Genomic DNA, 12,312 nt, shown 5'->3' with positions numbered 1-12,312 from the left:
AAAATCTATGGAGAACAACATGGCCAATGATGTGGTGCCCTAGGATACCTACCAGGCTTACAGTTATCTTCTACTAGTTTATGTACTCTCAGCTCATGGGAGTGCGCCAGGGTGAATGTTTACCATGCTCTTAATATGTTCCAAGGGTCATTATATCCCTCCAGCTATTAATGAGGTTGTTCCTAATCAAGTGTGATATTAATCGAGCTACAATAAGTATTTGACTTGTGAATTAACTCGCCAATTCACAATTGTTCCAATTCATACACCTAAACAGCTATATAGGATCTCTAAGATGTTATTTTAAGTGTCTGGGAGGTTCTTTCTTGGCCTTGCTCACTCAATTGACCCAAAGCCCTAGCCGTTGATGGCTTCCCCGTGAGTTGACCCAATTGTTTCTTCCCATTCTCGATTAGTTGAGAAGGGAGTGTTATATGAATGTTGGAAATGCCCCTAAGCTTTCGGTTTAAGTTCTCGCCTTGTAATTTGTTGTGTCAATATGCTGAACAAAGAGGTATTTCTCGGTCTCCTCTCTACTTAGGTCGTGAGGGGTCAGATTGAAGGCCTTAGTGTCTTCCCTTCAGCATATAATAGCCAAGGTTAAGAGGGATTAGAGTAAGATCCCTTCTCTAGCGCAGTTTTTCCATTTTCTTCTCCTTTTTCTCTGTCGTGAAGCGAAGTTCAGAGGAAGAGAGAGCTCATAGTGCGGGTCCCTCTGTCTGTCTCTGAGTGGAAGTGTATCCTCTACGGAGCCAATCCCTGCTGAGCTGTGCGGAGCTTTTAATCTGGTCCATTCATTTCGGATCGAACGTATTAGATCAGATCTTGCCCGAATTGAAAAAAAGAAAATATTCTCAAAATTTGCAAGATCTGATCTGATCCGTCCGATCCGAAATGAACGGACCAGATTAAAAGCTCCGCAAGGATTGGCTCCGCAGAGAATACTCTTCCGTCTCTGAGTGGGGGGGAGAGAGAGAGAGAGAGCTCATTTTGTCTTTGGTTTGGGGTATGGGTGAGTCCTATATTCGTGAACCGTTTATGTATTGCGGATCATGTCTTCTAGGTCTATTCTGAGATGCAGGGTTTGAATGGCGTGAGTCATTGGGCAATGGGCAGTCGTGCCCACGTTTATCAGTGTTGAATTGCTGGGACTGCTTATCAGCGCATTTTTATTAGTACTACTTGTCTGTGGGACCCGCATGTCGGCGCCATGTCTTTTTTGTCCTATCTTTTTGTGCCACTGATACGCGCGTCCTGCTTGTCAGCGCCCTCACTTGGTGGCTCTAGATTGCACTCAGACTTTTGAAATGGGTATTTGCCAAAAAAATTAATTTTACCTTAAAAAAATGATATACCAAAGACACAAAATCTGAGAAATATCATTCTTGACACGAACGCAACATGAAATTGCGATCAAAAATTGAGTGGCCGCAACTTCACGTTGAGTCCATCAACTATTTTTTTCATCAACTTTAACCATTCAAATAGTTTGATTGAATCTGATTGGCTGGAAAAAATGTGGGGCCCACTAGAAATTAGTTTCACATGAGTTGGAGAAAAAAAAAGTTGGTAGACTCAATTGTTATTCTTAAATGCACCGCTAATTGCTCAAAAAACTGAAAATAATTGCAATTAAAAGTAAATAGATGAGTTTAGAGAAATTTGACACGCGGGATGATAACGGAGTTCGGCAAAACAAAGGTTTACAACTTGTGAACCGATGAGTCCTTACAACCAAGGAAAGTCACCCGGCCAACTAGAGGTGAGAGCCGGCGAGCCCTTACAACCAAAGGAAGTCACAAGGACAACTCAATAAGAGAACGAAGTCTCTAAATCAATGTTCGCAAGAGAAACATTCAAAAGCTCACTCTAACCTAATCTAACTCAAGATTAGTGAATTGGATTTGAGGTTGTTTAAGGGATATTGAAGTTTTAAGCTCTCACAACAATGGAGGAACTCAAGCTCACAGAGATCTGGCTTTTTGAAATTTGGGGCGGCTAAGTTCAAGTGGGGAAGAGACCCCAGAGCTCTATTTATAGAGACAACTCCAGAAAAAACAATTTGACTTAAAACGTTACAGACGTTTATTAAAACGTTACAACGTTTTAGTTCAAAATACGATTTAGGGTTTTCAATTTTCTGTGAGCTCTGTAAAACGTTACCAACGATTGTAAAACGTTATGTAACATTTTGCATTGTAAAAACTTGATCAAATTCAGGAATTTCTAAAGTTTGGAAATTAATTAAAACGTTACCAACTTTTTAAAACGTTACAGCTTTTTTCACAAAAGTTATAACTTTTTAAAACGTTACAACCATAACTTTTTAAAACGTTACCAACTTTTTAAAACGTTACAGCAACATTTTCAAATTCTTTGACTTTGATCGAGTTGTTTCACAGCGTTTTCTTAAGATATAATTGTTATAACGTTTTACAAACATTCTACATTGCAATTTCAATTCGGCTTGAACCTACATAATTCTAAAATAGAAGAAATCGTAAAATTCAATAATTGTATATTTTGTAAATTAGTCAAATAGACAAAAAAAGATTATTGCTAGAACAACATCAATGTAAAGTTACGACCACCTAATTTATGACTGCAATTTCACATTGTGTCCGTGTCAAAAATAAAATTCTAACTAAATCGTGGTTTTTAGTATTTGTTAGAGTTACCTGGCCACGTGTCACTATTCACGGCCCCGTAAACTTTAAAAATTCAAATAAAATCAATTATTTTGAGTTATTGAGAGTTCTTATATCAAAATTCATGATTTTGTATGTAGAATTTAATCGTGAACTTTATTTTATGAAAAAACACTTTTTATTTTAGTGATATTTCAAGAAATTAGATATTTATAGTTTCATATTCATCCTAATTTTGAAGATTTAATATGATAAACTATTCATGATATTTACAAATTTATTTAGAGTCCAACACTTAGTTCATACTAAAACTATCAAGCGAAAAATAAAATAAAAGTAAGATGTCGTAAAATTTGAATTAATACGGAATAAGTTACTCTCTCTCTATGTAGATTAGTTTATTTCACATCTTTTTTTCTTTTAAATCTTCGTAGAAATTGTAAAGTGATGAAAGGAGCTCAAATCTATGTTGCATGAATACGAATACAGATATGTATCAAATACGATACAAATGTCATATCAGATACAATAATATATCAATTTTAAAAAATCTAAAATACGATACTCCTGTTAATCTTCAATTGATGAGCGATAAACCTACAAACAATAATACAATGTGTCCCCGGTCGAGCTTTGGTTTAAAAATTGGCTGAATTTTTTTGCCACACGGGCGAAGATTAAGTACGACCAAATCGGTGGTTTCTGACATCCATTAAAGAATAGTTTTGGAAATAGCTAAAAAACAGTGATAATATTGAAAATCGCTGATGAATTTGCTGTCCTTCAAGTGGCGACCCACTCCATGAAAATAAGTGCGAGAAAATAAAAATAAAAACATATAAAAACACAGGCACACACTGACACACACAAACACACACACACACATATGTTATTTCTTCGCGCGTTTTACCATTGGTCCAGATTTTTTGACAATTTCGGAATGTATGACAGCTATATATTGATAATTTGGTTTAGGAATTCGGTATACCTTTCAAAAATATAAAAACAAAAGAATAGTGATTTTCTAGTAAAAAAAGTAGCATAAAATATTTAAATATGTAAATTTTTATTTTCGAGTACATTTTTATACGAAGATTGTATTGAGTGATTCTAATCAACTGTTTTAGTCTTAAAAATGAAAAAAATAATTAATAACATCGACCAATATGTTCGTTGCAGAAAATCAAAAGCCAAGGGATGACTCAGTAAGGGTCTAGAGTCGGCAGTTGTCTACTTCTGAATTTTGAAAAAAAAAGAAAATTGTGTTATGACTTGTGAGGCTATATATTTACTCCTGAAAAAAAAATGTTTGCCGATGTTGAAGTCCAATACCTTGTTCTGGTCCAACTGATTTTAATTTTAATTTTTCGCGTTGTTAATAGTGCTGGTTCTCTTAGATGGATTTAAATCCGCTGCTATTATCTTTTCGTGAACAGTAACCCTGCTATTCTTGTTATTTCAAATTCAGTCATTCAGTTTTTTTTCGAAAATGAATCTCAAAGCAACTTTTTTCATAACTTTTCTGTGTACACATCTTAAAACAATTCAACGATTGGATTTAAAAAAAAAAGAATAATATGGTTACTGTTTATGCATGAGAATAACAGCTGATTTAGACCCCTCTTAGATGATCGTTGAAGCAAATTCGACTTTGTAATTTGCGAATAAATAATAAAACATTGAACAAAAAGAAAGGTAATGCGGGTCACTGGGTCAGGTCCAGTACAGGACGGCTATTTTTTGTGTGACAGAAAAATTAAATAATTTTTCTTATGTGCGTGACACAAAAAAATAGTTAGGATCAGAATTTCAAATTTTCACGTCTATAAATTCCGAATTTTATTTAATTAGAATGTTATATTCCTTAAATTAATAATTTTGAGCAATCGTTTTCTACTATCATGCCTGCTATATATTATCATGGAATTTTGCTTCTGTAGAGGTATATATCTTTTTCGTGCAATTATATATATTCATTCTTTTTGTCTTCTAAAATTCCCGTACTTTTGCATTTCTCGAGTTTGTTGGTATAAAAGACCAACTTTCACCATTGCACCCCAATTTCGGAAACAAAGAAAAGAACTATAAAAACACAAATTAGTAAATTCGGGTGCCTAAGTGCCTTCTTGTTCGCTGTTATTTCTTCCTTCCACAATATCAACTTTTACCAGGGTTCCCATTGCACATCTTTCTCTTCCTTCACAGCTCCATTCCAACAGCACTCCCACCGAAGCGATCACCAGTTGCAAGCAGTGATGCATAAATAAGCTGTACCAATTGCACCTTTTTCCGAGGAAAAAGGAGAACTGAGCCGTTTCTCTCCAAACAAATCAAACAACTTCAACCCCCTAAGAAAAGTAAATTCCGATCTCCAACCCATCGGGAGTACAAATTGATTAATACCTCCTCCACCATGGACTGCTCTCCTCTCATTTCAAAAGTTGGCATTTCATCGAGCCCTTGTTCATCATCCCCTACCAGCCCAAAAACCCCAAACACTGCAAAAGGCACCAGAACCAATTGCTATTTTGAGGCCGCACTGGCGAAACACGATGAGGAGACCGGGGCCCTCATCTCAGCTGATGGAAATGAGACTGCTGAAACAGCAGTGGATGTGGCACCTGATATTGCAGCACCAAAGGTAGCTACGAAAGATGTGGAGAAGGTAAGGAATGCCAGGCAAGCATGGGAGGTGTTTGTCAACGAATCAAAGGTGCTGTGGGCAATAGCTGCACCGATAGCATTTAATATAATCTGCTTATATGGGATGAATTCGGCTACTCAGATAGCTGTCGGGCATGTCGGCAATCTTGAGCTCTCAGCTGTAGCTATTGGGCTGTCCGTTGTGTCGAATTTCTCCTTCGGTTTCTTGGTTAGTATCTTTTAAGTTGCTACTTTGGGACTTTTTAAATTTTTTTGGTTGGCTTTGCAGAATGCTTACGTAAAAAAGTTTGCAAAGGGCGTTCTCCCTTTTTATGATGATCTCCCCCCATCTGCTATCTCCTCCAAAACAAGCGCAGGTTAAAAACAAAAATTCATAAAATCGTGGTCGGCAGGATTCGAACCTGCGCGGGCAAAGCCCACATGATTTCTAGTCATGCCCGATAACCACTCCGGCACGACCACCTTTTTGTTATTTTTGACATCTTTATGATATAGACATACTACAATTTCGTCGTAATGCACTTTAGTTGCGATGTCCCAGAGCGATATTTGCATTTACTTGGGTTAATGTTCTCGAAAAAACTAGTAGCGGCTTACTTTAATACGCTACAGCACAAAAGGGGATGTTTCTCTGCTTGAAGCAAAGCCTCCATTTGTTGACAAAATTAGGTCCCAATTAATGTAGCGGTTTACTTTTTATCATTTTGAAATCCTTATTGATTCGCTTACCTCAATATATATTAGATTCTTCGTTGGGCCGGGGAAGAAGTAAAATCCTCCTTGTATTTTGAAATATTTATTGATTCGTTTACCTCATTATCATATTATTATATTATAAAGAAGTATGACCTTGCACATTTGTTAAGAACTTGGTCAAAAGATAGTGACTACAATAGTTCAATAGCATGAAAGAGCTCATTTATAGAGAATGTTTAAAAAAAAAATGATGAGGCCCAAACAAAAAAAATTATTAGGCCTCATTGATAACACACAAATAATATTACGAGTGTGGTTTTTTTTTTTTGAGATTAAGATGGGTTAAAGTCTTTTAACTTTATATTTATACTTAAAAAAAAAATCTGATTTTAAACTTGTGATCTCATGCAAAAAAAAAAAAAAAATCTTTTTGAGGAAAATTTCATGCGATTTTTTATACGGAGGATAATAACTCAGTCATTAGATTAGAAATTGGTTCTTCACAAGTGCAAGTGTGGTAGTTAGAAGAGTACCGTAAAAAAAATGAATGAATGATACTTTAAAGAATTTATAATAGAATAACGCTATGGATAACACTTGGTGAGTTAATTTGGTAGTGCTAGAATTCATACATTCAACAATAGTACTGGAATGGAGGGTCCAAATAATCTCTAGAACCTTTCTTGCGAGGCCACAAGCCCACAAGCCCACAAGCTAGAGTAGTACTCTTAAACACCCTAGCTTGTTCTTACCAGCACTTTTGACAATTCTCTTCAAGCACTATTATAGAAAGATTTTAATTATTTCATGCAAAAGACTATACTAAACACAAGGATGATCTGGAAGAGCAGTCTTAGAGGAACATTATTCTGCTATTACAAATAATAATAATAATATTGAAAAAATGAAGAACAGATGAGGCAGAAAATACACTCTTCCTCATGTTTTTATTTTTTATTTTTTATTTCAAAACACACTTCACACCAACACAGATAACACTCTTCATCTTTTTTCGTATCACTTATTCTGACACTCTTTGAAATCTCCTGTACTGTGTTAATTAAGTGTTAAATCCTCTTCACTAACAGTTAGGCATGGGAAGCGCTCTAGAGACGTTATGCGGGCAGGCATTCGGTGCAGGACAGGTGTCAAAGCTCGGCGTATACATGCAACGCTCCTGGATCATCCTCATCTGCTCTGCCATCCTTTTGTGCCCTCTGTACGTCTTCTCCGCATCGATTCTCAGAATCCTCGGCCAAAATGATGAGATTGCTGTCCGGGCTGGCCAGTTCACGATTTGGATCATTCCACAGTCATTTGCACTTGCAATCAACTTCCCGACCCAGAAGTTCCTCCAGGCCCAGAGCAAGGTCATGGTGCTCGCATGGATCGGGTTTGTTGCCCTGATCATCCATATCGGGTTGTTGGGTCTGTTTATCTTTGGTTTCGGATGGGGCCTCGGTGGGGCCGCATTAGCGTACAACATCTCTAGTTGGGTAGTGTCGATATGTCAGGTGGTGTATGTGGTTGGATGGTGTAAGGATGGATGGACCGGGCTCTCGTGGGGAGCGTTCAAGGACTTGTGGGCATTTGTCAAGCTGTCTCTTGCCTCAGCTGTAATGCTTTGCCTTGAGATCTGGTACATGATGGTCTTGGTTGTGCTTACTGGACACCTTAAAAATGCTCAGATTGCCATTGATTCTATTTCTATCTGGTATATACCCTGCTTTTCTTATAAATTCTGTACCAACGCTGGTTTTTACCTTGTTCGGTACACTGTTGTCCCTGTTCTACATATTACTAAAGTAACTCCTGTTCTCCTCTATTGCAGCATGAACATCAATGGATGGGAAGCAATGCTATTTATTGGACTTAATGCTGCTATCAGGTATACAATACCAAAGCTCTACTGTGACAAACTGTGTAAAGATAACAGGGTACCCAGGCGTTAATTCTGAAACCTCATGTGGCATTTTATTTCCTTTGGTTGGAAGATAATTTAAATCTGTTTTAAATACTGTACCAAGCATTAATTAGTCCTCCCTGTACATTTCTCAATTAATCAATTGGACAACATGAAAACTAAAAAAGAAGGGAAAAACAAAATATTGAAAAATAGATTTGTCACAGACAAAAGTTCTAAAAATTTGGATCCACCAGGCAAGATTTTTCATAGGCAACTAATTAACAGGACCCTGTATTTGATAAAATAAGAGTCTCTGACCTGAGTGCTGTCATGTATATTAAACTTACCTATTTAGGCTATAAATTTCTTTCTTCAAAGAAGAAATGGAACATCACATATCTTCTCATTTCAGTGTGCGTGTGTCGAACGAACTGGGATCAGGCCGACCCAGAGCAACCATGTATGCAGTCATAGTGGTTCTGCTCCAGTCGCTGGCATTTGGTATCCTTTCCATGGTTGCCATCCTTGTCTTCAGAAATGATTTCGCTGTCATTTTCACAAGTGACCATGTGCTACAAAAGGCTGTTGGGAACATTGCTTACCTCCTCTCCATAACTATGGTCATTAACAGTATTCAACCCGTCATCTCAGGTCAAACTCTCTTTAATAAATCATGACCATTTTACATTAATTTTTCTTTATACCCTTGGAAGCAAAGCAAGGTTTGTATGGACAATAAAAATGGTACAGGTATTGCCATAGAAAATACTCATAATTAATCAGATTTGGCACTTCAATGCTAAAAGCAGCTAGTCTGGAATTATTTTTAACGCAATCACTTTTGACCTGCACACACTCAATTTACATTCATATGCTTAAAATTGTTTTACAGGAGTAGCAGTAGGAGGGGGTTGGCAAGGATTGGTGGCATATATTAACCTGGGATGCTACTATATTTTTGGGCTTCCTTTCGGTTTCCTTTTAGGCTATGTTCTCAATTTGGGTGTACAGGTACAAAGACATTTCTCTTACTAAGCTCTATTTCTTAAATTTATCTCCAGATTTAATTTACTTGTCCAGTGTGCGTGCTATATATTGCTCTAAATACTTCATAAAGAATAATTGCTTTGAATTTACTTTTTTTTTTTTAAGGATTATTCTAAAATAATTTAGATTGATACTAAAATTATGTACTGGCGTTGTATTATGTGGTGTCAGGGAATATGGATGGGAATGCTTTGTGGAACAACAGCACAAACAATTGTACTTCTCATTGTTGTATGGAGGACTAACTGGAAGGATGAGGTACTTAATTTGTCTGCTTAAACTCATAATGCTTATTTTCTAACTAAATTTTAATAATTTTGAACTGACTTTTCATGCAACTTAAAAGTGATATGTCAGGATAGCTCAAACTTTATCATATGACATACCAGATACTGGTATGTCAACGAATGAACAGTTTCGGTAGGTGCATTTACAATACTGGAATGTACTATCTAACTAGATGCCCCAGTACAGAAATTTAATATATTTGAACTTCAAATTTCCCATATTTGGATTCAAGCCAATTACAGATATACCCAGTACCTGGCTTTGTATTATCTTTTGAAATATATTTCTTTGTTTTATTCTTTTCAAATTATTGTTCTCTAAAAATTATTAGGCAGTAAAAGCTCTGGAAAGAGTGAGACTATGGGGAGGTCAAGAGGAGCTAAAGCTGCCGACTGAAGTTTATTAACCTTCTAGAAATAGATTTTTTTTCAATAAATATTTCATTAAAAAAAATTGGTGCAAATTCAACAACAAAATGGTTGAATATCGCTCGTTTAAGTAGCTTCTAGTCTGATGGTTCTGGTTGAAGTTGGCTTAGGAAGTTTAGGGCTTTAGCATTGCTTATTTGCATGAGGTTATGGTGATGATCACATGCTAATGGATTAGATTAAGTGAATTTAAGTAAAGAAGAATTAGAATAAGGATGCAGATTGTAGAAGCATGATCTTATCTAGGCCTCTCTTCTATTTTTCATGTTAATTAGTGTTGAATAATTCTTGATGCCTTTAATATATCTTTTTGTCTTTTTCCCTTGTGTATTCACTGATTTGTAACATTTTGATTTTCGTAGTAGTACATGGATCTAAGTAAAGAACAAAATTATCCACGCAGTAATAAATTAGTGTGGATAATTCTGAAATTTATCCCAACTGGCTTGTGAGCTAACTACATAAGGCATCAAACTATTTTCACAAGAGCACCTTTTATTGCTTTTACGCATATATATATTGTCTCTGAGATGTAGCAGGCAAGCATTTCCTGTGCTAAATTATCTGCTTAAAAGTAATGTGTACTTATTTCATGCCAAGTAAAATACATATTGATTATGGATTTTGAAAATATATCGGTTAAAATTCAACTTTATTGGATAATATAATTAAATTTGTATTTTTCATAATTTTGGATGTACACTAAATTAATTTTAAAATAAATTACACTTAATGAATCGTTGCTGTTTATCTTTTAGTTTTCTTAAAAAAAAATTCTATTTACTATTATATTAATAGCAAGTGCTGGACTTCTCCATTTTAATCAAATACTTTAGAAGACCTGAGACGAATATTTCTTCTCAATCAATGATTGAATAAAAGTTTCCTTTTGTATTTGTTTAATTGACAGCTCATGCTTACCATTTCGTATAGCTTACCATGTCATCAAATCGCCTATTAATAGGCATGTCATCTTCTTATTCGATATATACAAAACAGAGATTTAAAACCTTCTTCTTATTATTTACCAGTATCAAATGAATAGAAAATAGAAACTTTTATATATCAATAATGGGTCAAATTTTAATGATGTTTTCATTACTAATTACTATATATTTCTATTGTTGTTCAAATTCATTAAATTTGACCTTCTTACAAATACGAAATTTAACGGATAGAGGAGATATCTTCTAGAAGCTTTGAATCGGAACTTGCACGGACGATCGGAGAGAGAAGCACACACGACCCAAAATCGTAACCGTAAATCGAAAACAGTAAAAAGGGGGCACGGCGCAGACGGGAGAGAGAAGTTACCGGAAGAGAGAACCTTGGAGAGAGCGAAAACATCGAGAAGAGAAGAAAAAAATAGAGCGAGGGATTTATCGCTGAACAGGGGGACCCACCTTGTCAGGCAACGAAATATGAAAAGCGAAAACGAGAAAAAAAAAATTGGAGGGATTTCTCGCTGAACATGGGGCCCATCTTGTCAGGAACGAAAAATGAAAAGCGAAAACGAGAAGAAAAAATGGAGCGAGGGACTTTTCGCTGAATTAGGGGTGCAAACGGATCGGATAGTGGTAAAATCATATCTGTATTGGTTTTTATTTTTCGGATACAGATACGGATCGGATATTAGACAGATACGGATACGAATACAGATATTTATTTTTTATAATAGTGAATAACATATTTTTTCATAATATAAACTATATAATATATATCTATTATTCAGATACGGATAGCTAAAATTCAAAACCATATCCGTATCTGCACGGATATTTAGATATTGAATAACTGTATTAAATTTTCGGATACGGAGTCGAATCCAATCAGATAATATCCAACCCGTTTGCACCCCTACGCTGAATAGAGGACTCACTCTGTCAGGCCACGAAAAATGAAAAATGTATTGTCAGAAGTGGGATTTGAACCCACGCTCTCTCACGAGAACCAGAACTTGAGTCTGGCGCCTTAGACCACTCGGCCATCCTGACATACTGTATATGTTGTGAGATTATATTATTTATATCAAGAAAAAGACAAAACAAGAGCTTTCCCTCACCCGGTTAAAAGTTAAATGGATAAGATTTTTTATTTTTTATCCGATTTTATTTATTTATGTCTGATTTTTTTTTCAGGTTCATAGTCCCAGAAGGTCCCAAATTCTTTTGCCAGTAACTGACTTATTTAAATAACACGTAACGAGTATGTTTAGATGTACGGAAATAATATTAACCCGATAATAATGTTGTTATTTCATTTAAAATGTGTTTACATTTCGTTTTTCAGAATAACATTAGATTAGCATTATTTTGCTCATTCATCGATCAGTTAGCACTAAATAGAAAAAAGTTAGTGCTATCTGACATTAGAATAACATTAGATCAGCATTTTATAGAAATAACGAATTATATATATAATAATCTAAAAAATAAATCTGTAATTCGTAATAGCACTAACTTAATACTGATATTGTTCTTACACTATTAGAATTAGTATTTTCACATTTTAGTCCAAATAACAATAATATTGTTATGTTTCTTTGATGATCCAAATGAACACAATATCTTGTTATGCACAATTGGTAACTACTCTCGCAGAGAAAGGGAGAAATTTGCGTCCAACGCTTGTCATA

At 35.4% G+C, this 12,312-nt stretch overlaps 1 protein-coding gene and 2 non-coding genes across 3 annotated transcripts; 1 reads left to right on the top strand and 2 right to left on the bottom strand.

The window, feature by feature from the left end:
• The first annotated feature begins 4,784 nt into the window (after positions 1 to 4,784).
• Positions 4,785 to 9,890, top strand: LOC144543631 (protein DETOXIFICATION 35-like). Its single transcript, XM_078291964.1, has 7 exons — positions 4,785 to 5,520; positions 7,097 to 7,722; positions 7,840 to 7,896; positions 8,327 to 8,565; positions 8,807 to 8,925; positions 9,133 to 9,219; positions 9,581 to 9,890. The coding sequence occupies exons 1-7, from the start codon at positions 5,062 to 5,064 to the stop codon at positions 9,653 to 9,655; spliced, it is 1,662 nt and encodes a 553-aa protein (XP_078148090.1). The 5' UTR covers positions 4,785 to 5,061; the 3' UTR covers positions 9,656 to 9,890.
• Positions 5,693 to 5,774, bottom strand: TRNAS-AGA (transfer RNA serine (anticodon AGA)). Its single transcript has one exon. It is a non-coding gene; the product is annotated as a tRNA-Ser (tRNA).
• A 1,697-nt stretch (positions 9,891 to 11,587) lies between the features above and the next one.
• TRNAL-CAA (transfer RNA leucine (anticodon CAA)) lies at positions 11,588 to 11,671 on the bottom strand. The gene has a single exon. It is a non-coding gene; the product is annotated as a tRNA-Leu (tRNA).
• Positions 11,672 to 12,312: the final 641 nt, after the last annotated feature.

This window comes from Carex rostrata, chromosome 25 (assembly GCF_964058835.1).
Source record: "Carex rostrata chromosome 25, lpCarRost1.2, whole genome shotgun sequence".
Taxonomy (NCBI): domain Eukaryota; kingdom Viridiplantae; phylum Streptophyta; class Magnoliopsida; order Poales; family Cyperaceae; genus Carex; species Carex rostrata.
The sequence above is the reverse complement of the archived record's forward strand: the minus strand, read 5'-3'. Positions and strand labels throughout refer to the sequence as shown.